This window comes from Apus apus, chromosome 10 (assembly GCF_020740795.1).
Source record: "Apus apus isolate bApuApu2 chromosome 10, bApuApu2.pri.cur, whole genome shotgun sequence".
Taxonomy (NCBI): domain Eukaryota; kingdom Metazoa; phylum Chordata; class Aves; order Apodiformes; family Apodidae; genus Apus; species Apus apus.
The window spans coordinates 9165296-9193291 of NC_067291.1; the positions used below are offsets into that span (position 1 = coordinate 9165296).

Here is a 27996-nt window from a genome sequence, read left to right on the forward strand (position 1 = left end):
GATCTCCAGCAATTACTGGGGTGATGATATCCCACTCTCCTGGTAGGGAGCACTGCTCTTGAGAGGTCACAGTGGGGTTTTTTAGATGGAATACACAGCTAAGGTCATGAACCTTTGTGGCTACTGAAGAGCTGGTTTTCAAAATTGTAAACGTAACAAATTTGTTGTCCTGATTATACTCCAACTTGGACGTGTTTTGTTTTATCTTACTGAACCACTGTGTATTATCAGTTGGAAATGACATCCTGTACTGTTTCCTCCCCAGAACTGGTCTCTACCATGATTGAGTAAGGTCCAATACTTTGTTGCTTTTGAGTGTCAGATGAAATGATCTATGCAAGAATGCTACAAGGTTTAACAAGCTGTGTTTACAGAAAACATTGTATTACAGGCAGTTGAGAGCCCTGATTTGGTGGTTCTAGGTGGTGCAGTGTATACAGTTTGCTGGCTGACGCAACACACATTGTTTAGGAGGAAATTTAGATGTAATGACTGCAAGAGAAAAAACAGTCCCTTCCTGGTTTGTTTGCTCCTCCTGGCTTTGAAATTGCTGCTTTGTTCAGGTCCTTCTTGGCCAACAGCCTGTAAATAGCTATTTATCCAGTACATTTTTGCATTGCTTGATAAATGCATGCTGGAATTGCAGGAAGCTGGCTGTTTGTTATTTATAGTTCCTGCAACTTTCTCCTTATAATGCATTGTGGAAATTAGACTCCCACCAGCTAACTGAAACAGCTGCTAGGTGGAAGCAGACTGAGCCTTCAGGAAATTGTGTCAGAACCTGACAGCCTCTTAGGCTTCCTATTAGCACTGCAGGAGGATTTTGGGCTTTCTGGTAGATTGGCTTTAGCTTGCTGCTTCATGTTTATTTTGTAAAAGATTTAAAAACAAATATTCAGAACTAAAATGCATATGGGTAGAGAAATCGTATCCTTTACTTTTCTGAATTGATTTTTCAGAGCTGTGGGTGTGCTCTGGCTTGTGTCAAAATGCACAATATATCCTTGCCACACTTGTGCACGTGTTTGTGGATACATGTGCTAATGTGATGTATAGTTGGCTGATGCTTTTGCAACTTCCTGATTTGCACATGCAGCTCCTAATTTCAGTACAGCAGGTGCACACATGCATTTTCCTCAGCCAGTCTTTGTAATTTCCCTAAAATGAACGTATGCTGAGGAATAAAAGAATTAAAAAGTGCTGATTCCCAGCATTGAGATCATCCTCCTTCAATCATTTGCCTTTTAGTTTGGAGATGGGTGTGAATCAGTAGAAACTCAGTCAGTACTGGTTTGGTCTCCCCACAGAAGTATTAGTAAATTATCTTACAAATTGCAAAGAGATCAGCTGGTGAATTAGTGAGAATGAAAACTTATTTTTAAAACCTAACTTTTGAAATGGGCAATAGTTTATGACACACTGTTAGACCCTCCACTTGCCCCAGTGTCCTCATTAACAGAACAGTACCAAGTTTCTTCTGTGCATCCTCATGACTAAAATCTGGTGTATTTGCCATGTGTGGAAGGTAGGTTTAAGATTGCAGGAATGACTGTCTTTGCCACAATTCTTGGTGGTTAATGTTTCTGTAGCAGAATTCTCCATAGAATAATGCCCTATAGAAAGCTGACAGCTTTCAGAGTGGTTACTTCAAAATAGCCAAAAAATGCAGGAAGCCAAGGGTCAGCTTGCCTTGCTCCATCAGGAAGTCAGAGAAAATACTGTCTTATAAAAAGCTGTCCCTGTTGTGGGCAGGTTAGAAGCTCACTGCTGCTGAGGACACACAGCAGCCAGCCTGGAAGTGGTCAGCTTTCCAGGGAATGCTGGTAGTCAGTATGAAGCCCCAGCAACAAATACTTACGTGCCAGTTGTTACTGCACAACTAATAGATCACAGCATTACAAAGTGCAGTTCAGTCACTTGTTGCTGCTTTCCCATATATTCCGCACACTGTACCTCCTGTGCAGGATGTTTTCACAGCTTTTTGTCCTGTGCTGATGTGTTTTGAAACTCATCTGAAAACAGAGACCAGATTAAGAAGACCTATGCTTCACCCACCACTGCTGAGATCTGCCATTTCAGATTAAACATGTTTTTTGCATGGTTAGCTAACAACTGTACGGGTAGTTAATCAGCTTGGTCAGAGGAGCTAAATACTTCTCTTTTTTTTCAAAATTATTCAAACTGATGAGACATATTAGGTCACACATTTCTGTAACTCTGTTTGGTAGAGGTTTCTCTTTAACCTCACAGCTCTGCTTACCCCTGTTATCCTGGGACCAGTATGGTTCCCAAAGACTCTTACCTTCTGTGTTGTTCTTTGTAGACTTTTTAATTGCATTCCCCAAGGCAGTGAGACTGTTCACATCAGTAAGGCAAGAAAGCCTGGGTGTTTCACTGTCAGAACTGTGCCAGCTACCTGACATACAGGTGTTAGCTAAGCTAAATTCCTTAGAGCTGTTGCTTTCCTATCAAGGCAAAGGAATGTCCTGTGGTTTTTGTTGGATTTAACTTCTGGACCCCTTCACAGTGGGAAATAGAGCATTTGTCACAGACATTGTTAAAAAATTAAGTTTCTTCTTCAGAATCTTCCCCTGCATCTCTCCAGGACACAGCTGCATTATTGAGTGTAATGGAAGTAGGTTTAATATTTCAGACACAGAGCTAACGCACTAGAAGCTTCTTCTCCCTTTCGTGCTACAAGAAGCTTTTTTCTTGTTCTTTTGGTATCACTTTAAGATCGCTGAATTGTTACTTCCTTGGCATTGTCAGGGTGCTGAAAGGCATTTCCAAGGTGCTCTTTGCTCTGAGGGGCTTTGAAGCATGATCCCGTATCTGGCAGTATGTGAACTCCATAGCTTGTACTGCCTGCTTCGTTGCATTGAATGTAACTGGATCATTTCGGTCCGAGGTTCAAAATCAGGTTCCACGTTTCCCATGTGGCCATCAGGCCGGTGGGGGCCACTAGTCCCTCTGGACAGTGAGAAGACTGGAAAGACATCCAGTGTGTTTGACTCCCCAGCGAAGTAACCCAGCTCCTGCCTGCAGGGACAGTGACTAAGAGGTCTCTACCTCGAGCAGACGGGGCCTGCCTGCAGCCTCCAGCAGAGACAGCAAAGAGCTCAGCAGCTCTGCCCCTGCATCCCGGTCGGACAGTGACGCTGCTGCTAAACCCAGTGTGCGAAAGGACTTTTATTTTCTCCTGTGTCCCGGATGTGCCCAGAATCTAAACAACACCTGCAAACATGTATTTTCTTATCTCCCTTTCCAGTCTTGGCACATCTCCAGGGTGAACAATAGCCATTGGATTGTCTGTTTTCTGGCGAAAGGGAGACAATGGGAGTCAATGTGAGCAAAGTTACTTCTGTAGATCAAGGACAATGACTGTAATAGAAGAGAACGTTTTCAAGGAACTCCCCTTCCAGGGAACAAAGAGCCACAAGGCCATGTGCTACAGCTTTTTCTCTGGAAATACCAGCTGCTGCCTGTGCCCAGCACATGCTCCCAGTCTGCACCCGAGCAGGGCCTGCAGAGACATGGAGCTGTGCCCCACCAGCACCACACTGGGGGGTTCTTTGTTCCCTTTAGGGTTTTGGAAACTGGTCCCTGTCAAGGGCTGGGAAAGGCAAAGCCCCTAACGTGCTTGTCTGTGTGCAGGGAAACGAAGTAGCTGGGGGTTGGAACTAGATGACCTTTAAGGTCCCTTCCAACTCAAACTGTTCTCTGGGATTCAGGGAAGCTGTGGAAGCCCCATCCCTGAAACTATTCAAGGGCAGGTTGGATGGGGCTCTGAGCAACCTGATCTAATGGTGTGTGGTGTTCCTGCCAACACGGGGGAGTCAGATCTAGATGATCTTTAAGGTCCCTTCCAACTCAAACCATTCTGAATCAATTATGATTCTATCATTTCAGGAGTAAAAGAAAAGCAAACCTCTGTTAACACAAAATTTTAGAATGAGGAATTAAAACCATAGTAGAGAGATGGGTTCACATCACTGCATCTGTCCTGCTGGCACAAGAGCTGGGCCAGGGATCTTCTGAGTGACCGAGACTTCTAGTCACCCCTGTCCATAGGGGTATGAGGGAATGATGGAACTGAGCTGAGATTTCCTAAGCCTGGGCAGGATCTGTCTTCCCAGTCTGGTATTTTAAAATGCTGTCGGGGTGACTGATGACTTTTTTCTCTCCTTCACCCACAGAGTGTGCAACTTCTGGTACAAACGGGTTTGAGTACAAAGCTGAAACACCCTTTTGCATGGATTTCTGGGGAAAAGCAGCCTTTGGGGCAGTGAAAATGGCTTGGGCTGTACAGGCAAATATCTACTAGCTGCTGGTGGAGGCCTGTGGGTAGGAGCAGGGTGGGAGTTGAGGCCGCTGGCAGCTGCCTGCCTGGGGGCCAGTGGGGATGCTGAGCTTGCCTTGAGCTCCCGGGGGTGTTTTTACCCCCCGGTGCCTGCTCAGGTGTTGGAGGAAGGGCTGGAGGAGCGTCCACTCCACACGGGGAAGGGGAGGGAGCCTGGGCCAGCTCCGGCGCCGTTGCTGAGGCAGCAGGAGCCTCAGCAGCATCCCTGAGAGCCAGGCAGGCAAACTCCTCCTCCCTCCCGCTCTCATCTCGCCTCTCTCCCTGCTTCCTTTGCAAAGATGGCAACCGAGGGGCTGCGGGAGAACGAGACGTTGGCATCGCTGAAGAACGAGGCTGAGACCCTGAAGGGCAAGCTGGAGGAGGAACGGGCCAAGCTGCACGACGTGGAGCGTGAGTGGGGCGGGGGGCGAGGGCGGCGGGCGGGCCGGGGGCTGGCGGGGCCGGGCGGGGAGCGGGAGAAGGGGCCGCCGCTCCGGGGGGAGAGCAGTGCTGGGGCAAACCGCGCCGGGGCGGGGAGAGCCCCGCGGCGGGTTCCCACGGCGGGTTCCCACGGCAGCCGAGGCCCGGCTGGGAGCGCCCGGGACGCGGAGCCGCGCGGAACGGGGAGCGCGGGAGGCGCAGCCTCCGCGGCCGCGCAGGGACACGCGCAGGGACTCGCCCCCCCGGCCCCCCCCGGGGGCTGCTGGCCCCGCGTCCGCAGCTGCGCTTTCTGCGCTGCCTTTGGTGCGGGAGGCAGGGATGGGGAGAGGCCGTGGGAGATCCCCCCGCGGTGCCTCCCGGATTTATTGGCATCCTTTCAACGCACCGGCTTAGTGGCAAAAAGGAAAGGTTAAAGCCAGCCTCGTTGGGAAGTTGATGGGAATTCGCTTTAATGAGGCCAAGATTTCACGCCAGGTGAAAGGGCTTAAAACGGAGCGTTGTTGCCAAACCCAGCTCCTTCTTCCCCTTTTCCCCCAAGGGGACGACTTGCAGGGATCCGGTGCTGATTCAGAGGTGCGGGCTGAATCAATCAGTGCTCGGGCTGCCGGGGCCTGACGCGGTTCCCAGCTGCGGTTTCCAGATCTAACAGCAACGACATGGACAGATTTCAGCCCTGCCCTCCTTCCCCTCCACCCCCCCTTCCCTGTTCAGGGGAAAAAAAAAAGGTTAACCTTATTTTAATAGGGCATCTCACATAGTTATTCATTCATCTGGCCTGAGATGTAAACATAATTTTATTTTTATTATTTCATTTTTATAATCACAATGATACAGTAGAGTTTTAGGGGGTTTTTTTGAGAAGAACTTGTAAATTACTGTATTTGTCTGAATATAAACCAGTTTATTAGAAATATGAGTGGGTTAGTAAAACTTTTATTTCATCTGTTTTAATGCCTTAAATGTCAAAAAGGAGTCTGAGCCTGTAGGGACTGATTTATCTCTTAGCATTTGGTAAGACCGAGGGACTGGCAAACATTCTTAAATTTTAGGTGGGGGAGGGTTCAAAGATGGCTTTTTTCCTGGAGTAAATAGAGCATTTTATTGTCTAAATTAGACAATCATATGTTACATGGGTGTTCTATTAATAGGAATCATTAACCAAATGGAGATGGCCTCATTACAGAAACATTACCAGAGGTCGTCATATTCCTACTGTATAATTTCTGTGTCAGAAGTGGTGGAGCCTCTGTTTAACAGACCCCTTAAGCTTAGGCTCAAATCCACTTTTGCTCACAAAGAGTTTTATCTATGATTGCAGTGATGCTGTAACTGTGTGTGTCATCAGCAGGACATTTGGTTTTGTCATATGTAAAATCTGTAAACTTTTGTTGGAAGGCTGGGTTTGCAGAGCCATGACATGATTTCTGAGACAAAAGCCTGATGCTGCTGTAGAACAATGCTCCCTCCTGATATTTTATATAATTGATTCTGTATCAGAGCTTTTTTGCACTTACATCAGCCCTTAGCCCCAAAAACTATTTCTGCAGAGATTGTAAGTTTCAGAATAAAGCAGCTCTGCTGGTTTGGTTTTGTTTTGCTTCTAATCTGAAGTTGTATCTTTCACATGTTTTTGCTGTGATCATGACTTTCCCTCTATGGCTCCCAAAACAAACAGCTGGCTGAGCTGGGATTGCCCTTATTTGTTCAACTGGTTTGGAACAGCAGCTCTCAAAAATGTGGATGGAAAAGGAAATACCAAACGTGCATTTGATCTGAGGTCTTACCATTTTAAGGATTCAAATCTGTAGCTGAAAATTTTAGACGTAGATAAAACAGTTTGTTCTGTTTGTGCAATCCATGGATTTTAAGGCCCAAAGAGGCCATTAGGACCAACTGATTTCCAGCACAGAAAAGGTGGAAGCCCGAATGCTGTCTGCATCAAGTCTGCACCTCTTGCTCAGGCCAAACGATGTGTTTCAGAAAAATAGCCTGTTTTGTCTGGACCTTTGTAAAACCACTCGAGCTACTTACTGGCTTTAGCTGATCTACTTGCCTGAGTGGATAATTTTCAACTATCTTGAAACAATATGGGAGAAAGCATCAAAAGAATTATCTGACTCTAAAACCTGTGCTAGGCTGGTGCAGGATTATTATGGCTGTGGTTGGAGATAAGTGTCCTCAGAGAATCAGTAAGGCTAAATCAGACAATTCCACAGAATCTCAGCTGTGTTGACATACTGGAAATGCTTTGCCCATTTTCTATGAAACCTTTGTTTTTTTCAGATATGTTCTGCACACAAGCATCTTTCCAGCTGCCATGATAACCTCCTGTCCTGTGTTTTCATGTCTTTTGATTGGGTCACTTGGCAGGTTTCCATGGGCAAAAGTGGGAGGAGGCAAAACTTTTCCTCTGTGGGTTTATATGGTACTTTCTCAGAAACTTGCTTCTGACCTCCTGTTACAAATGGTATGGACAAATTGTCAGGAATGGTGGACAGCACCTGTCCCCTGGCTGGGTGAGGTTGGTCAAGCAGAGATACCAGGTGAGAACATTATTCTGGCACAGCTTGCAGGGCTGGTGGTTTTGAAAGACGACTTTTCAGAAGATAATCCACCAGAAATCAGTCTCTGCCTGCTGCAGAAAAGCAAATAGGTTTCCTCAGATCATGTTTTCTCCCAGATATGTGCAGATGTCCCCAGCATGAGGCATCAGGGTCACATGAAACACCTTTTAGTTGTGTCAGCTGCAATGAGTGAATTTTATGTCACAGTGAGTTTGCACAATTGGAAATGTAAATTTGTTGGGTTTTTTAAGAACATCAGCTGGAAGTGCTGCTATTACATGAGGTATGGAAGAACTTCCTCCTCCTCCACCAGAGAATGCTGGTCAGGAAAGTTGCTTGCCTGCTCTCTGTGTTTCTCTTTCCATAAAAGAAAAAGCTGACCCACTATTGAGTTCTTGATGACTGTAGACACTGTTGAGAAGCTGGGCAGTGCAGTCTTACAACAAACGTCAGGCTTCTCTGCTCGCTCAGAGCCGTGTCCTTGCCCTCAGTGCTCCCCTGGCCACTAAAAAGGATGACACAGCAGAGAGGTCTCCAGTGCCAAGTGGCTAGTACCTGTATCACACTGCACCACAGCTGTGGTGCTGACAGCCAACTGTGGCTGGGAGTGTCACATCCAGAACAAGTGTTTTACCATTGAAAATTTGGAAATTTGGTGCTTACCCCCTTCTTTTGTATGATTTTACTTCTAAGACACAATAGTGGCCTTCACTCCTGCTGAGTACCTTGAGGCATGTCTTAGACTGGAGGCTCTCTGAGCACTTTCAAGCCTCTGTCAAACTGAGGATTTCCCAGTAAGATGAGGCAAGGGCATAATCTATTTTCCAGTTATACTTGGGTGTGAATGTCTGGAAGAGCTTCAGCTGCTACAGCCCTGGAATCCAAGCCCTGAGTGAATTAATCTGTATCGTGATCTGGTGAATATGTTTATACAGTGCCCACCTTGGTTTTACCACCCGCCAGCTCTGAAGCAGTTTGTTGGCTTGCACCATAGACTCCAACTTCACATCTTAATTCCTTCAAGTGCTGTTACTCAGAAACATTGAGATCTGCCATGGCAGAGCTTTGATGCAGGGCTTTCTAACCATCAGCTGTTTGCAGTTCATCAGGTGGCAGAGCGTGTGGAGGCACTGGGCCAGTTTGTGATGAAGACCAGGAGGACCTTGAAAGGCCATGGAAATAAAGTTCTCTGTATGGACTGGTGCAAAGACAAGAGAAGAGTTGTGAGCTCTTCCCAGGTATGCTGTTGGGCGGGGGTTTTTCAGAACTACTGCTGGGCACCACACAAATCTTTTGGCTGTGCTGTGTGACACCCTTTGCGGGTGATGCCTGTGTCTGTTGGAAATGTTTTCAAGATGCCCTTAAAGCAGTTTGTTGCCAATGGATTTCTTCAGAGAGCATAAATCCAAGCTTCTGATCACTGCTACACCTGTTGTAGCTAATAACCCTAGTATTTCTTGTCCAGTTGTATGCAGATTTTTCCCCATATTCCCTACTAAAGTAGAAAAGAGAGAGAACTCATCTGAAGGCTACTTTTATTGCCTTGTTCTTTACAGATAAAATATTTAGTAATGATTTCAGTTTATGTGTTCAGAGAAAATAATCAGGAAAAAGGAAAGGAAGAAATGTTGATTCTTCTCAAGATTTCTGAGCACAGAAATTTATTCTGCAGTCTGGATGATTGGTGTGACCCTGAAAGCCTGAAACATCCTGCCAAAATTACTGCATGCACTTGGCCATTTTGAGAAACAATCCTAACACCTGCTCAAGACCAGTCTCATGAGCAGGAGGAGCTAATGAGATAATTACTTTCTAGATCCCCTGGTCCATCCTGAGCCCAGTATGGCAGTGAGTGAGCTTGTTGCATCTCACAGCTGTTCATTGACCTATAGGAAATCTGTCAGGGGTCTCACTTGAGGGATAAAAATAGGCAATCTGCGTTGCAAGCCACCTTCAGTAACTGAGTTTTTACCATTCATGGTGATCTCAGCAAAGAAAATAATTTTAAATAATTAATGTCACATTTTTTTTAAGTGGTTAAGCTGTCAGTGTGCAGAATAGGAAGCTGAATAGGAAAGTTGTAATGCATTTTTTTATTTTTTACTCTAAGAGCTGTAGTGAGTTCAGGTACAGCAACGATTGTTGCTCAGTAACAAACACTTTGCTTTCGTGATACAAGGAGGATAACGGTATTATGAGCATAAAGTAGCTGGCATAAGTGTAGCTGGCATGCACAAAGTGCTTGTGTTGCTCTGTGTGGAGTCTTCTCAGGATGGCTATTTACATCAGTGGATAATTTAAGGTTAAGTGTAGCGAGAAGTAAAGGGAAAATGAGGAACAGATGAATAAAGAGTGCAATGTCCATAGATAGTCCCTGTGAGTGCTGCCAGCTCGGCAAGTGATTTGTTGAACAGGCCACCTCTTGTAGTGTTAAGGCCCCATTCTGAGCCACTGACGTATCTGACCTCTGCTTGGAAGAGATCACCAGCTTTGCAGGTGGTGATCACGGGCTGGGAGAAACACATCATGGCGAAAAGGAGGCAAGCGAGGGCTTAGTACTGGTAGTTTCTTGAGGAGAGATGGTTCTATCTGTGGCATGTGCTGGAAGGGAGGGGATTTCTCATAAACCAACTAAAAAGGGAATAAAACAAACAAACAATCAGCCTTTTAGGCTGACTTCAGTCATCTCAGTGAGGAGAAGATACGCTTTTCTTTTGACCAAAAGTGTAACACACTACTGAGGAGGGTCTCCTTGGTGCTTTGCTGTGACCATTGTGCTGTTGTTAAAATGGAGGAAAAAAAATAATGACATCATGACTAGGGGATGGAAATGAGCAGCAGAGTTTTCCCCAGATCTGGGAAGCAGGCTGACAGCTGTGTTTCTGGAAGGCCTCAGTTTCTCTCTCTGTTTGTTTACTTTCATTTAGGATGGGAAGGTGATTGTGTGGGATTCCTTCACTACCAACAAGGTAAGTCAAACTTCAGCAAAAGTCAGATTTCTGTGCACAGGGCAAATGATGATGGGATGAGCTGGAGGGCTGACGGGTTCACAGGTGTCACAGGAGGCAGTGGGATGATGGGATAACATGGCAACTTTCACCAGTACCTCAAACCAAGGGGCCTAGGGCAAACCACCTCCCTTAACCTGTCTCTGAGCAAAGTCCCTGTCAGGGAACTGGGGTTTGTCATGGTCTCCAGCAGGAGGCTCTGATCCAGCCTCTTTGCTGACAGGGAGGGGTCCCAGCTGGGGGCAAAGCCCACCGAATGAAACAGAGTTCCTCTCTGGGTAACCCAGATACCAGGTGCCTTGTGTCGTCACCTGGGATCCTTCAGCCACGGTGGTCACTGTGAAATGGTGCTGCTGCTCCTCCAAGCCCTGCCAGGGCTGCCTCACAGCACCCTGCTCTACACAGCTGAGAAAAAACAGCTTGTTTGTAACTCACTTTTACACCTGCAGCAGTGGGGAACTTTTACAACACTGACTAACCCAAATAAAATGTTCTCTGTGATCACTTTGGGGTGCATGAATAAGGTGGAAAGTGTCAGGGGGGGAGCAGTGATCCTCCTGCTGCTCTGCTGGGTTCTGCAGTAAGGGCTGTCCCAGCCTTACCTGTGAGTTATGGCTGGGGAAGGCTGTGCCACAGAGATACTGAACTGGCTACTCTACACTGTTTTCCTTGCACTGACTAGAGAAAGAGTGAGACCTGGGTTTAAAGAGGTGCTGTGTTTCAGGAACACGCAGTGACGATGCCCTGTACCTGGGTGATGGCGTGTGCATATGCCCCATCTGGATGTGCCATTGCTTGTGGGTAAGTTCCCAGTTTCCACAGCTGCTTCCACAGAGAAGCTTGATCTGTAGTGGTGTCCCAGTGCCTTCAGAGGCTGACAGCTACAAGTTCATGTGCCTTTATTGTGGGTGGAAGGACTACATTCACTGCCTCTGACTGTTTCCATAATGGCTTGTACTCATCTCCACTGACTTCAGTGCAGTAACATTTGTTGTGTAAGCATGGAAAATAATCCTTTTTCAGCATTTATATCATGGGTTAGGAATTCTGCATGCATGCAACTTCTTGTTGCTGTGTGTTCCAGTTTGGTTGTGTGTGTTGGATGTATCTTCTAAGGGAGAGTGTTGTTAACCCTGTTCTTACTTTGCACTCTCTCTTCTGTGACTTAGAGAAGGTTAGTTGTTAATGATTACCAGCACATGAATAGATCTTGCCAAGACGGGGTGGGGAGAAGTAACCCCATCATTGATAATCTTCTCCAAGTTTTCTGAGGCCTCAGGTTTGAAAAAAGTTAGTTTATGCAGGGGAGAAAACAAAGAGATGAGATGTTGGCAAAACATCTTTTGAAAAGGGACTGGGTGGATCAGACAAAGTGAGCTTGGGGCAAGAAAGGAACAAAGGGAGACTTTATTGTGCATCTTGCAAATCTAGAAAGCAGCAGACTGAGACAGACAGGCAGACTCCATAAATGTGTGTGGAGAGGGAGTCTGGAAACTGTATGATTTTGAATAAAACTTGAAGAATGACAAGATAACTGTCTTCACACTTACAAGGGAGACAGGGAGGATATATGTGCATTGCACTACCTAAATCTGTATTTCTGTTGTGTTATCCATTGAGTGCTCTGCACATGATATATGGCACAGAACCAGCAGCTGGTGGTGTGCTGGGACCTCAGGGATCAGGGCAGGGCTGATTGACCCTGGCTCTGGAAAAGGATCAGACACAAGTCAGACCCTTTAGAAGTGAGTCCCACATCTGGCCAGGGAAACACAGCTTAACTGGTGCAACTGTCCAGGAGGGACACAGCAGCTACAGAGGTCAGTGATTCTGTTGCCCTTTTTCCCAAACTTTTCAAAAAGCCTTGTCTTCATATCCACAACTTGCTGTGCTGTCTCTTCCATAGGAGGTAGGTCAAATTTATTAAAGCAGATAAATAATGATGCTTAAATACTGATCCTCACCAGGACGGATATCAACAGAAAAGTGGCAGTTTGTGTGTGTGTGAAACATTAACCCTGAGGTGACTGCTGTGTCACCTCCCAGTTTGTACTTTCATGAGGTTTCATTCAGTGCCATTTATAAACTTGATGAGGGTAAAATATCCTGAGGTGCAGCTGTTGAAGCTGAGTAAAGCAGCCAAGCTGGGAGGCAGCTGGGGCTTCCCTGTGCAGGGAGATCCCGCTCCACACAATACAGGGAAGTCGGTGCTTGCAAGGGTTTGGCAGCACAGCACTGACAGGTGGTTTCCTTCTTATCACCACTCGCCTTTTGTCGTTGCAGTTTTAACCGGTTCTCCTCTCTGTTATTGCTATTATTACTCTCCGTAGCGGCCTGGATAACAAGTGTTCTGTGTACCCTCTGACATTTGAGAAAAATGAAAATATGGCTGCAAAGAAGAAGTCGGTCGCAATGCACACAAACTACTTGTCTGCCTGCAGCTTCACTAACTCAGACATGCAGGTAAATGCATCCTCTCTCTGCTGCTCCCCATCATCTCTCATGAGCTGCACTCGTGCTGCAAGGGACCTTCCTTGCACCTGGGGTGCCCAGGGCCATGTCCTGCCCCATGTAGGGGCTGCTGGAAAACCCTTCCTGAGGGCGAGGAAGGTGCTGCAAAAGCTGCTGGAAGGAAATGCTTGTCACAGCCCCATGGCAACTTGTCATGCCTGCACTCTGTCCCTTCTGCAGAGGGAGCTCGCTGGTACCTGTGTGTGCCCTGCACACTGGGTCTGTGCTGCCTTGTGCTTTTAGGAGCTCAAGCTAACACAAATAATTAAAACCCCAGCTGAAATAGGACTAGGTTGGATATGTGCTATGGCAGCTGGTGGAGACCGTCTTGTTTGCCTGCTTTGTCCTGGATGTCCAGCCAGCTTTGTTTTGCTTTCATTTGTAGTACTTTTTGTTTGTACCAAGTGAGATATTCGAGCTTGAGGATGGCCCCACAGGGCCAAACATGTTGTCTGCACATGCAGTGGTGTGTTCCCTCGAGGGAAAGGAGTGATGCTATCCCTATCTCACAGATGGGGGGTTGGAGCACAGAGGGCCACAGTGGCAGACAATGGCAAAGCCAGGAACTAACTGCAGATCTTCTGAAACCAGGCCAGCCTTCTTCTCTAGTGAATATGTCAAAGATCTCTTTCTCCAGGAACATGAAAGATGATGAAAGGAGCTAGGATAATCCTCTTGTCCTCTCTGTTTTTTTTTTAGTTTAATTGGAGCTCTGCTCAGTGCAGCTCTGCAGCAAAACAAGCAGCAGAAGGGAGGATTTTCATTGCTCTCTGTGTCAGCAGAGCTGCTGGAAAGGGAATACCTTGTCCCCTTCTTCCAGATATTTGGAGCTCTTCTGAAGGAAATAGCAGCTCTCATTGATTCTATTTCAGGACGTGAGATGCCCAAGAGTATGTTGTTGTTTGTCATTCTCTGGTTTCTGTAATGACTCTGAGGTGCTAATTTAAGTCCATTGCCATGGCAACAAGTGGTGGAGGTACCCAGTGCTCAGGCTTGCTTAGCCCTGACCTTACTGTGCAGGAGCCCTTGTAACCAGAGCAGTCTAAATTAAGTGGAATGTTTTTGATGAGATAGAAAACCAGTGTTCTCTTTTCCTGTCCATACCTATATGTATTGTGATTAAAAAATAGAAGAATAGTTGCTTATTTTTCACCAAAAAAAAGTTGGGTCTTTTATCTCCATATCAAATACAGCAAACTGCATTGATACTGAAGGTAGTGTGTTACTGTTGTTAGATAACATCGCAGTGGATTTAGGTGCTTTACATTCAGTGAGTCAGAGGTTTTTCTGAAGACTTTAGAAAGAAGTTTTCTTGTGGTTGATAAGCTTTATAGCACTGCATGTTAGTCCTGAAACAAATGCAAGTGAGTGGGCCAAGCTTCTGTTAGAACACTGATATGTAGAGACTCCTGGAGAATCCCAGATTTCTTACCTCTTTCTTTTTACATAACAGCCTCAGAATTACAATTACTCAGTAACTCTGAGGGAACTCAGTGCCACAGGACACTGCGCAAGAGCTTTCCCAGCTGCGTGTGGAGCAGCTCTGCTCTCCCAGTTCATGTCACTGAGGAATGTGGTACCTGTCCTGGAGCCCCTTAGCATGTGGTGCAGGTGTCCCCCAGCCTTGTGCCCCTGCAGCACCCACTGCTAGGTGCTGTAAGTGCTGTCTCTGCCTTGGCTGCTCTCCTACACCACAGCTCAGTTTTCCCTCAGAGGACTGAGGGACAGGGTAGGAATTCAGGAGTTGATGTGCCCATGGGCAGTGCAGTGGAAAGAGGAGATCTGAGGGTGGTCCATCATTGCATAAAGCCCCTCTCAGGCTGTGTGGGTGCAGAAGGAGGTCCTGTCCTTGCTCCTCATCATGTTTCCACCCTGGATCAGGACAAGCAGGGCTGGGCAACCCGCAGACCTCGCTCTTGGTGCTCCAAATCACTCTTGCCAGAGAGAGCCTCCCCTGCCTCAGCGCGCAGAGCCTCGATTCCTAAATTAGGTATCTGCAGCTCTGCAGTGTGATAATGCTCCCCACGTGGCAGTGCTGCATGTGTATTAATAGCAACAATTAATTGGGATCTCAAGTGTTTTGCATAGGGCAGGCAGCCATACTCCCAGTGCAGCAGGGCTGCGGGGCAGGATGAGGCCCATGGCTGTGGCAGAAGAGGCAGAGGTGAGGGTGGCCTCTCTGCCCTAGCCATGTGTGTCCTTGCTGTCCCCTGCCCTGCACAAGTGCTGCCTCATGTTGCCAGGCAAGAATCCACATCCAGCACTGCTGGAGCATTTCATGCTACAAGTCAGCATCTAATAGCAAAGATTGTCCATTTCCATCTTGGTTTGGATATTTGGAGTTGGTTTGGTTTGGTTTTCAATAGAAACACCCTGAAGCTGAATCCATAATGTTTCTCTTTAAGCATTAGCTGGAGCTCTGGATTGCCAACAAACCCCTTAAAAAACCTCTTACACCTTTAGCTACTCTTACTCTCCTCATATCTTTCTTACACACTATTACAAGAGCAAATCCTCAGGGCTGAAAGTCTTCATTCCTCAGCCAAGTACAAATATTCCTCAGAACAGAGAAGTTCATTGATCTAGGCTCAAGAGCTGGCCAGAAAGACAAGTCAGGACTTTCTTCTGCTATTATCATCTCTGAGCATTAGCGTCTGTCTACTGCAGGATTCGGAACAGTCTGTTCTGCAGCTTTACATACCTCTCTTTATGGGAGGAGTTTCTGGAGCATCTGTCAAACATGTTCAGTGTTTAACCTTTTGTAACTCTGTGAATGGTTTCATGATTTTGCTGTGATTTTCTTCTTGAAGAATATTTTCTTTTTAACTTCTAACTACCCACTGGGATCCCTTGAGTTTCCTCACTGACCACGAGGAAAACCTGTGTACAAGACTGAGAGCCCTCCTAAGGTCACCCTTGCCTCCTTCCACGCCAGTGCACAGGGACCCTTTCAACCTACAGAATCTGTGATTGCATAACAGCCCCGGGTGCCAAGGGGAAGTTTTGAACAATTGAGCATCATCAGGATTTAGCCACAATAACAAGCACTGATCACATGTGCTTTCTGCAAGCCCTGTAGCAGCTGAGGGAAGCTGGGAGCTATGGTCGGTCAGTGTCATTTCAAGCCCTTTCACACACAGATGGTTTTGGACAAGTGAGAGGCAATGGACTTATCAAACAACTGTCTAGACAGGCTTACTTCCCTTTCAGAAAATCCATGTATTAAGCCAAATTAATTGTGTTTAACCTCACTATTTCAAGCAGAAAAAAAATAATTCAGAGAGTTAAACAGGTATACTTAGCTCTAACACTTCTCCTTGCTCGGGTTGAATTCCAGCAACCTAAATATGGGTAGGGTTAAATACAGGGGCAGACAGGAATACCAGTCTGGTTCTACCTCCTTTTTGGAGGATATGGAAATTCCATCAGATCCTTCCTGCCATCAGTTCTCCAAAGGCCACTGCACAAAACTGACCGTTACTGAACCACTGGGTAGGTAGAGCTGAGTCAATACAGCTCTCCTTTCCTCTCTAACCCCTTTCCTTAAAAATGAAAAACATAAACTGTGCTTAGATTCACACTGTTTTTATGGCTTTGATTTATTGCATATTAAAGCAATATTTGTGAACTTGAAGATCATCTGCTGATTTGTGTATTGTGACTCTTCTTGCCACATCCTGTAGATCCTGACAGCAAGTGGAGATGGAACTTGTGCTCTGTGGGATGTTGAGAGTGGGCAGCTTCTACAGAGTTTCCATGGTCATGGAGCTGATGTCCTGTGCCTGGACCTTGCCCCTTCTGAAACGGGAAATACATTTGTCTCTGGGGTAAGCAGGAGCTTCCTATCGTAATATAAAATTAAGGAATGTGGAAGGGAAAAGGCAGCAAAGCAGGAGGCTTGTGATCTTGTTGAGAGAGTGCTGGAGTATGTGTTGGAAGCCCCAATGAAATCCACTCACTGCAAGCACATTTTCCAAGCTGGAGCAAATTAAACCCCTGACTGTGGGGTCAAACCCACCCAGCCAGTCTGACTGCAGTTCTGCTTACTTAGCAAATTCCACCCCACACCAAAAGCAAACCAGCCCAAGATCATAACAACGCCTCTCCCGGGAAGGGAAAGGCTCAGAGTTAGAGCAACAGGCTTGTACTGCAGCGGAGGTGTGAATCCCTGTGGACAGCAGACAACTTCCCACATTTGGCTTCTTTCTTGTGCCCAGCTCCCTGGAGCCAAACAGGCTGTGCCAGGTGGCTGCTCAGGGCATCAAAGTGGGGCTGCAAATAACGTGTGTGCTGCTGTGTCCCTCAACTGTTCCCCAAAAGCCAAGGGGTAGCTTGGACCTTGGCTAAACCCTCATACAAGTTGCAGCAGGGAGATGAGGTGTGGCCACATCTTCAGCTGTTGTTGAGTGCCCTGTGCCTTCCAGCAGTACCAGAGGCATTTAAAGCCCCCTTCATCAGTTGAACATTGTCCACTCCCTGTCCTGACCCAGAAGGACACATGAACCTCACTGAGGCTGCCAGAATGGTCTGGGAAAGTACCCGGGGCATCTTCCAAATCTTGTCCTGCTGCTGAGGGATCACTATTCCTGGGCAGCAAAGCCATTGGCATGCAGCCTGGCAGCGAGGCAAGCAAGGTGCAAAGGTGAGTAGGATGGGCCTCAGCTACTTTTTGAGGTGGTCCTGGTCTTTCCCACCTCAGAAATTGAGTGTGCAGGAGAGAGCTGACAGGAATTAAGAGATGACCTGTCTTAATGGAGGCAGGTTGCTACCAGTAATTTTGTTGAAGGTTCCTGGTTTCTAAGACCCACCAGTGCTGGCCAAGAGCTGGTCCTGTGCTTGCTGATGGAAATGGCCCTCGTGCCAGACGGTGCCAGCCATGGATTAGGGGATACCACTTGTGCTTGGAGTCATGGTCCTATCCCTACACAATAAATCTGGACCTCTTCTGTTATGGTTCTTTTGGTGAATTTGTCTGGCCCATCAGGAGCAGAGCCCAGCACACTGGCCCAGTTCGCCTGCTGCTAGCACAGCTGCTCTGAAGCGTGACTGAAAGCTAATTCCATCCAAGTGCATTGCTCCTCCTGGGCTTTCCTGTCACTGAGCTTGCTTCCCAGAAAGGATAGATTCATTCTCCCTGGGAACAGCTTAGCTTATTATAGGGCAAAGAATTGCAAGCAGCTATGCTAGTGCTAAGAGAATATGTCATACTTGTGTTGATGTAGTAGCTTGGGCATGTCCATGCTTACAGGGACTTGCTTAATTCATCACATGCACAATGCTACCTCAAGTGAAGATCAGACTCGTACCATGTCAATGCAGTTATGGCCAAAACAGTGCAACCAGAAGGTAGGGTAGGATAGAGAGATTCCCTCTGGATTGTGCCTGTGTGATACAGTAACCTTGAGCTGGAGTCACGTACATCAGTGTGTACAGTGAGTGCTGTTACATTTAATGGCTGGAAATCCCAGCCCTCCTGGATGAGCTCAGGGCAGTGTCCCAGGCTCTTGTGCTCAGTTTCCACTGAGCACAGCTCTTTGGGTCGAGTTGGGTAGCACTCGGGGGCACAACTCTGCACAGGTGGTTGCTGGTTTCTCCTTCAAAAACTTAGGAGTCAAAGCACCTGCTTGTCAGATTGGTCTTTCCCCCAAACTCCCAGAGAGGTCAGTAAGAACAGTGCACATGGAAGCAATACAAAGGGCTGGGCTTGGGCTGTGCTGGGGCTTGAGAGGGAAATATGCTGAGTCCAAAATGTCCTCTATCCTATTTGGTTTCCCCTGCACAGAAACCACAAGTTGGTACAGAGGAACTTTACCTCTTATAAATAATGACATCATTAGTAAAATAACTGGCATTTCATTCTAACCAGAGAATCCCACAAAAAAAAAGAAAAGAAAAGAAATCTGTGAATTGTGAAGAGTGTTTAATTTCACTAGCAATCATATTTGCTTAGAAATAAATACCATGTGTGGCACGGTCTGCTGCAGGATGTGCTGGCTGAGCAGAGGCAGCAGCCGCCTGGCCCTGCCCTGTGCTGCCCACCCAGCCTCAGAGAGGCTGAGCCCCATGGAGCTGAGCCTACCCATAGCCTCCCCTCAGCAGGGTCATACTAATGAAAGTCTCCTGTCAGTCTTAGAAAAAAAGCCTGTGCTCTTTTTCCTGTCACCCAGTTGTGCCAGCAGGGCAGCACTGCAGCCAGGAGCGTGGCCCTGCTGTGGCTCCTGCCCCAGGAACACTGCAGACTCCATGGGCCCAGCCCCTTGCCTGAAGCAGCTGGGTGCTGAGCACCTGGCAGCAAGCTCCAGGTGTGAAATGACCTTTCCAAGGCAGAGCTTGGGAGGGCAGGTTAGAGCTCAGCAATGAACTGAAATGCTGCCATGCTGCTTTTTTCATCCCAGTGACGCCACTGAGCACATGGGTTCAGCGCCAAGCAGGGGTTAACTCTGGCAGGAGCCCCTCCAGATGCACTCATTGCATTTGCTGTTTCAGTGTGTGAAAAGAATTAGTTATAAAACTTTAAATGCCGGGTATGAATTTTTCATACTGGGCATGTTAAGTGGTAAGGGAGCGAGTCAGTTATGCAGCCCAGTGGCCTGGTGGGACTGGGGACACAGGTACAGCAGCAGCACAGGCAGAGCAGGGCTGGGAGTGCTGCTTAGTGTGGGACTGCCCGTGCAGACCCCTGGGCTGCCTGCACCCCTGTGCTGCAGGGCAGTGCTGTGCCCTGCTGGTCTGTGGTACCAGAGGGGCTCCAGCCTTCGTGGTGTGCTCTGCTCCTGGCACCACTGCACCCATACACCTGGTCCTGGGGCTGCTTTGCTGGTTAAATCCCCTCAGAGCTGTGATGTTCAGAGCCTTTGAGTGTAGCTGGCCTTGATGATGTGTATTGGGCACGCGAAGGGTGAATGTCATAATTTGAACAACTGCAGTGAATTATTTTGTCTTCTTAGGGATGTGACAAGAAAGCCATGATCTGGGATATGCGCACTGGTCAGTGCATCCAGTCATTTGAAACCCACGATTCAGATATCAACAGTGTCAGGTCAGTATATTTCTGGGATAGGACACATTTGCGATGTTGAGCAATGTGCTGGTTCTATTTTTGAAGGCTGACCTCATCCAAGTAATGTAATGTGTTCTGGTCTTTTTTTACCCATGCACAGATATTACCCAAGTGGAGATGCTTTTGCCTCTGGCTCAGACGATGCCACGGTACGTTAATTCAGCAACCTAATGTCAGGAAACTCTCTTCCTTCCCATTTCAGATTTTCCTAAAAGACTATGTCACGTCCACAGAGGACCTTGAGTGACTAAACTGGACCTGTGACACCAAAGTTGCAGAAATAATAATGCTATAATATAATCTATGTTAAGTACTATATATAATGTGATAGGAAAATCTAGTAACATTTTGTAGGTCACCTCTACAAACATTTCTACAGGAGGTACTGTCCAAATATTCATTTCAGATTTTCTATGTTTTGAAGTTTCATGATCAAAATTAGTTGTCTTACTGGAAGAGATCTGGCCTCATACAGTTGTTGGGAAGAACAGATGAAATGCTGCAGTTTGTGTCAGAAGGAGCAGCTCAGTGTGAGCACAAAGGGAGCCTGCACATTGGTGAGCTCATCCCAGCAAGCAGAGGGGCTGTGGGCTCAGTGTGGAGCTGGGAAGACTGAGTTTGCTGTCCCCTGCAGCCCCCAGCACCCTGAGGGCAGCCCCAGGGTGGCCTTGGCCACATGCTTCTCCTTCCTGTCAGCCTGACTCACTGCCAGTGCTCTTCACTGCAATGAGTCACTGCATCCAGGTCATCCTAGATGATACAATTGCTATCACTTGATCTTCCTTATCTATGAGCAAGCTGTTAGGAAGGGCACAAGATGTACTGACAAGAAGTTTTAGTCAGCACATTGTTTGCAAAATGCCACTTAGCTCCTGGTGCCTTCAGGCCCCTGAGTGATTCGCATGGCTGGTGGCTGCAGCTGATGGGTCCCCATAGGGGACCAGGCTCTGCTTGTACCACAGCTCTGCAGGGACCAAGCTGGCAGTTAAGTGTAACTTGAGAGCAGACATTTGGGAGGCACCTGGCACCTTGTTTCTCCTGTTTATTCAAACATCACACCAAGCTGCATGAGCGTGAAGACTCTTTCTGAAGTACGCTGCTCTCAGAGCATGCTTTGAATCTGCTCCAGTACTAGCTAAACTCAGTAGAAACATTCCCTTTGTCTTCACTGGATGTGGAGAACTTCCAAAACTCTTCTGGAGAGATTGTACCTTGCTTTTGGGCTGTAAAAGCTGCGATTATAAATTAATACCTCTCACTCTGTGGTGAGCCCAGTGCCTCTCAGCACATTTGGATGCAGTACTGTTAGCACTTGAGATGCTGAGGGAGTGAGGTGGAGAAATTGTCCATCATTAAATTCCAATGAGAGCACTCTCTTTTTATGCCCAGTACCACAGACTCTGAGCTCCTGTGCTTATTAATTTATTTGATGGGTTTTTTCTCTCAACTATTTCTGACACCTTCATCTTGAACAGGAGAATGGGAAATTCCATCTCTGTACTTTTGACAAAGGTTTTGGCAGTTTCCATCTCCTTAATTCTTTAAATGCAGAGGTTGGTGTTTTCAGCATTACGGACTGATACGCTGAGCTGGTATCCTTGACCTGATTTGTATACTCAGGGATGTCGAGGAACGGATAATCCTGACTATCTGGAGGGAAACCATAAAAGTGTGCTCACATGGCAGAGCTGTCACCTGCGGTGACCCTGACTCCCTATGAGGACAGTCTGCTGGAATTATTCATCAGTGTGGAGCAGTGGGAGACCTGGACTTCTCATACCTGGCAGCTCCCCACTGCCCTGCAAATGAAACAGCCTCTTCTTTATGTGCTGGCTTGAATACCAGCCATTTTTCATTAGTAAAGTCTTAATGTTAGCAAGCCCATCTGGCCAATGTTTGCTTAATTTATTGAGGAAAGTTTTCAGTTCAAATAGTTTCAAAAGTGCGTGTTGATTTCAGGGCTAACAGACTGCCTTTCTGCCTGGCAATAGAGCCTGGTCTGTCTATACATGATTCCCATGTTACACAAGCCTGAGGATGCTGGAAAATGATAAAAACAGGAAGCGCAAGTTGTAGGGGTGATTGGGGATTTTCCATGAGAAATGAAAATCAAAGCTCTGTATAAAAATCTGTTATTTCACTTGACTTATTTTCAGTTAGGTCTGTCAGACAAAGAGGCCTCACGGAAGGGCAGGGGCTGTTTGCTATCCTGCCTTGCTCAGAGCAAAGACTTCCATCTAGGCTTCCCTGTGCCATGCAGTCCATGTTCTCAAAGATGACTAGAGATTTAGTCCTCAGTCTCCCAGACTCCAGGTGTGGCCAAACTGGTGTCTTTAGAGACTGTCTTCTCACCCTGCCCCAAGAAGGAGGATGCCTTACTATGTAGGAAACCACAGTGGGGCAACAAGAGGGTGGGAGGACTTTCAGTGGGTATCCCTGCTCCAAAGCCCACCACACATCTCTTTAGAGCAGGACAGGCGTTGAGAAGTGGTTTGGAAAAGCCAAGTCCTCACTCAATTTATACAAAAAAACCTTGTGTGGCTGAGATCCCTGTTAGACTCCAGAGGAGTCCCAGTTACAGCAGGCAGAAATAGTAGAAGGAAAGAAGCCAAGCAGCCGCTTTCTGTGATGCTTGTTAGGCTGCAGTCCTTCCCACTCCCAGTTTTTCAATGAAATGTAGTAGCTATTGACTCCAGCCTTTATTGTATTTTGTTTTTTTTTTTAATCCTAGTGTCGTTTATATGACCTCCGTGCAGACAGAGAAGTAGCAATTTATTCCAAAGAGAGCATCATTTTTGGAGCATCCAGTGTGGACTTCTCTCTCAGCGGTGAGACTCCAACTTTGGAGGTTATCTTAGTGGTGGGATTTGAGGAGAACTGTAAAATTTTGCCAGTTTAATTTGAGAAAGCTTTTGTTATTAACAATTATTAAAGGAAGTACTAAGTATGAAAAGAAACATGCATGGGAGCCTTTTTTTGCCTCCGAATAACCTAGCTGGTTGTTGCTTCATTGTAGCAATGAAAAGTATTTCTGGCCCTACAGAAGGCAGGAAATGCTTTGCCATTAACTATAGCTGGGCTGGAATTTCAAAACAATGATTAAAAACATTTCAAAGGAAACATGAAATGTAACTAGACGATTACGCACACTTATATGAATAGTTTATAAAAGGATAATAAATGATTAATAAAAGTACGTTAGAGGAGCACGAGAGCAGAGACATGACCATTTTTCAGTACAGATCTGGAGACGTGAGCTTGAGTCTTCTCTCTCCTGTCCCAGCACAACTTCTTGTAAAAAGTCTGAGCAAAACATTATTACCCTGCATAAGCTGCTGAAGTGCTCTTCAGCCTGTTGTGATTTGGAGCCGTGCCCCATCTCTAATAACTGGGCAGATTCTATATAATTAACTCAATTTTAACTGTATTTTTAACTAAGAAATCGTAATTGGTGCAGCATTTGTGTGGGTAGCTCAAGAGTGGAGCAGGGGTGTGCAGCAGGAGCACATCTGGGCTGAGGGCAGCAGTGGTCAGGGCTCACCCCGTGCAGAGGGTGGCACAGGAAGGCTGGGTTGTGGCTGGCAGGCTGGCAGATGTCCTGCGGGAGGCCTTTGCTGTGGTCAAGCGGTGATAACCTACTGAAGACCTCACTTTGTAAAATCTCATTCTCTTGGTAGGTCGCCTCCTGTTTGCAGGCTATAATGATTACACCATCAATGTCTGGGATGTGCTGAAAGGGTCCCGTGTATCCATCCTATTCGGACATGAAAATCGTGTCAGCACCTTGCGGGTCTCTCCGGACGGGACGGCGTTTTGCTCGGGCTCCTGGGACCACACCCTCCGGGTGAGTCTGGGAGAACCTGCTTTGGCTCCTTTCTTTCTTTCTTTGTGTGAAAAAAAGGGGGCGAGGAGGAAGGGCTGTCACAGGAAAATTTGCTCTAAAGGATATAGAACCACAGTGTAAAACATGAGCAGAAAAAAAAAAAAAACACCTTAAAAATTCCCCAAAAAGTGCTAGATGAACTGTTAAAGTTAATGAAATTTTGAAGTTGCAGGTTAAATAACATCATTGTTGTTGATACATCATACCACTGACCTGGCTGCCTTGCCAAGTCTTAATTAAACTTCTGATAGAATAGTCAATGTCATAAATTATTGTTCTATTCTCTCTCTCTGCAGATCTGGGCTTAACCTGAGATCCCATGTGCAGACTCAAATGAAGACTGATACCCCGGGCTACAAAAACTGCATAAAAAAGCTACCCCTCAAAAATCAAATACTTGCTGCAGTACAAAACAGTGACACAGAACCCACAGACTAACACAACTAGGTAGAAAATGTAATCTGCTTGAACACATAGCAAACATCAACTTCTAGTAAAATGAAATGTTTTTAATTATGTTTTGGATTTTCTTTTGTTAGAACTAGTTTAGATCATTATAAAAGGACTTTCTCTGAAGTCACCTGCATCATAGAATCGAGTATTTCAGTGCACATTATGTATTTATTTGCATGAATTGAGTTCCTTTTTAAAGTAAAAAAAAAAAAAAGAAGAAAAAAAGAAGAAAAAAATATTCCTGATTTTATCAGGATGTAGCATAAGACTTTGGAAACATTCCATAGTAGTGCATTGAATTTTGGTGTTGGAAAGTGGAACGAAAAACAATTCTGTTACTCCAATGGTGTTATGGATGACTGAACCTTGGTAGTAAGGAGAAGAGCAAAGGATCTACTGTGAAGGTACTGGCTGTTGTCATAAAAGTGTATTTTTTGTATAAAAAAAGGAATCCTTTCAATCCCTGTTTTTTCCTACTGTCTTTTTAGATAGAAGTATTTCATCTCTGTTACCTTAATATAAAGAACCTAAATATATACAAAATTATAAACTGCAAAGATGAGGGATATGAACATGATTTACGTAATCATGAGGTAATACTTAACCAGTAGTTTCTTAGAAATTTTTAATTGTATCACTTGGTGAGTGAATTTTCTTTTACTTAAAGGAATACTACATGCTAAGCACTAAGGGGTACTACGCTCTAAGCTCTAAGCACCAGTATACTGATGGTCAAATCTTTTCCAAGTCAGTCATAGTCATACTATAGTCATGATTCTTCTTTGCATTTCAAGCAGTTCATACCACTTGTGTCAGGGCAGTGTGGCTTCAATGTGTGTTAAGGCAGTATGTGCCCATTTTAAGGGCCTTCTGCAATGTCAGAGCAGTGCAAGTTCATGCAAACGTGGGTCAGATCTTATGAGCCAAATCATATGATCCTTACTTTACCAGTCATCTCCCATTGGCATGGACACAGTTTTGTTGTTATTGCACTTCAGAGTGAACAGGAGTGAGATGTTGAAAACCTACTGTGAGCCACACTCCTGCCAGTATTTGATTCTGTGCTCCCCAGAGCCTGCAAGCCCATCTGATCCAGGATTCTCTGGGTTTCAGGGGAGCAGTACAGCAAACCACATTGCTGCAGCACCCTGCCCTCTGTGCGAGCATCGTCATGCAAACAGGCAGGACTATCCCCCTGTGGAGCTGATGCCATAGAATTAAGATTTAATCAGATAAAGCTGAGATATAGTTAATTATAGAGCTATTGGGAAAGTAGATCTGCATGTATGCATTGAAAACAATTAGGACTGGAATGTGTGACTTCTGCTCACACTGACAGGTACTGGGTCTAAGCTGAGCAGGGGCACGTAGGAAGCAAAGTGCTGGAGTAGTGCTGGGAGCTTGCACAGTCTGGCCTTTGAAATGCAAGTGGTGAGATACACCTCTGAAAAGATAAAATATTATTTATATTTAGGTTGAAACAAGAAAACAAGCTTACTTGAGTGAGCTTGATTACAGGCTCCGTGGTCACTGGAGTTGGCTTTTCGTGTAAGTTTAATAAGAATCTTCTAATTCTATTTATAAGTGGGTTTTTGTTGCAATTCTGTATAAAAATTGTATTACAAGCGAAGTCTCCTCATTCCTGAAAACATTAGGTGCCATGAATCCATGACTGATTAACCTAGGACACTGACATTTGTATCAGCCTTCAGTCCCTAAAGAAATAGTTCAGCTGTTTTCACTTGGAAAAGTCAGCTCTGATGCTTTGCAGTATTTGTGGCAAACTATCCCTATACAGACTGAATGCACTATGGAAATGTCATATAGAGCTCACTGTGCAATACTGAGTCAATACACTGTACACATTTGATCAAAAGATTAATATTAATGTTTAGATAGTATTTATTGGTAAGATGTTTGTTTCAAACCTACTACATTGTGTTGATATTATGAATGGCCTAAATACAATAAATTGTATTTTACATATTGAGAACATATATATAGTCATTTTTCCCATCCGTTAGGTTCTTCTAATGGTAGCTATTGTTTATGTTTCTTTGGCATTTACTTTTTGCACCATACGGTTTCTTAGATCTTTCGTCCTGCAAAAATCTGGGACAAAATCCAGATCTACCAGAAAATTGCTTCTGGAACATCTTCTGGAAATAGCCAAGGTAAGCCAGAGCAACGGAGAGTGAGCAGACTGTGGCAGGTACCTGAAACTCCATCTAAGATCCTTCTGCATTCAGGAGGCCAGAATTAGGTTTTGTTTCCCTGCCCAGAAGGATTGCTGTCTTTCTAGATCCTCATTGCAACACCCAGGAATGTACTGGAAAATGCTGAGTATGTGTTTTGGGTGTGCACAGGGTTCTCCTTGCACTGCAGTGGGGACACCAGTGAGCGCTGAGCACCACAGCACTGTTGGTCTTGGGCTGTCACCGGTCGGGTAAACTAGATTTGCAGATCACCTTGAGATGCAGCAGTTCAGCATTCTGCCTTGTCAGTAGAGAGCTGTTCTGGGGTCAGCTGTCCTCTCCACTTTAGATTTTGTGGTCAGCATGAAGGTTGTTGGTGGAAGTGCTCAGTTCAGACGCTGAAAAGAGCACCTCCTTCATTTGAGCACTCTGTTTCATTTCCTTTCCTGAGGGGCTGGGGAAAGTGCTGAGACAGTTTCTTCTGAGTGACATCAGTGCCAAAACTGTCACCAGTTCCAGTGAGAATTGGGCTGACATCGTATCTTGCACTTCTGCTCTTGCAGGGAGAAATCTGGTGGTTCTTGCATTTCAGGGCCACTGCCTATGGACTCCTAAGTTGGGCTGCCTGGACTCAGCACCTGTGAAAATTACCTGTTTGTTCCTGAGATAATGATGAAAGCTGTGAACCAGGGTGGGCCTCAACTTCCCATCAGATAAATGAAGGTAGAGGAACAGAGCTCTAAAGTATCCATTGTTTTTCTTACAAAGGGAGACAGGGAAGCTTTGAAAAACTCAACATTTTGAGACATTCCCCCCCCCTTTGATACATTAAGCTATTTGTGTGGGAAGTGCCTTTGTGCCTTTCCTGAGGGGAAAGGTTTTAACCTGCTTCTTGTCCTTTCCCCATGGTGTCCCTGCACCCACCACAGCCCCAGGAAGCAGCAGCAGGGAAGCAGCAGTGTCACATCAGAGCCCTGGCACAGGCCTTACCTGACCTGCTGCTCAGCTCAAGGCTGGAGGTGAAGGAAAAGCCATCCCAAAAAGGCTACAAAAGTGGACTGTAACCAGGTTAAACATATGGACAGCAAGGGAGCTATAGCTAGGGCAAAGTCACTGTCAGACAGCCCTGTTCTGTTAAACAAAAAATTTATAGAAACAGGAAGGGTGGAAAAGGATATTACTAAAGAGCAGCCTCTCCCTCTTGCTCTCCTGCCATGAGGAATGCAATAGGAAATTCCTGCTCCGGGATTAACAATCGTAAGGAAAACTGCAGTTAAAAAAGCATGTGTGTAAAGCACTGGTGAAAAGTAAAGATGTAATTCCAGCTACTGCTCTAGCACATAAACACAGGGTAGATTTCCCTGCTTAAAAACGAAACAAAAGCCAAATATGGGGATGTAAAATGAGGAGTTTGCTTTAGGAATAGAGATCAGGCCAGTTCGTGATAGTGATCTGAGAAATTGCAATGGGATTGATTCCAACCATCTATTTTTAGATTTTTCTAATGGGGATGTAAAATGGAGACCGAGAGCTGGAACTCCC

The 27996-nt window shown here is 45.9% G+C and overlaps 1 protein-coding gene across 1 annotated transcript; it reads left to right on the top strand.

Moving 5' to 3' along the window:
- Positions 1-4483: 4483 nt before the first annotated feature.
- Positions 4484-26258, top strand: GNB5 (G protein subunit beta 5). The gene is made up of 11 exons (XM_051628180.1): positions 4484-4750; positions 8446-8582; positions 10272-10313; positions 11077-11153; positions 12683-12815; positions 16547-16690; positions 19811-19902; positions 20024-20072; positions 22655-22751; positions 23601-23767; positions 24103-26258. The coding sequence occupies exons 1-11, from the start codon at positions 4639-4641 to the stop codon at positions 24112-24114; spliced, it is 1062 nt and encodes a 353-aa protein (XP_051484140.1). The 5' UTR covers positions 4484-4638; the 3' UTR covers positions 24115-26258.
- Positions 26259-27996: the final 1738 nt, after the last annotated feature.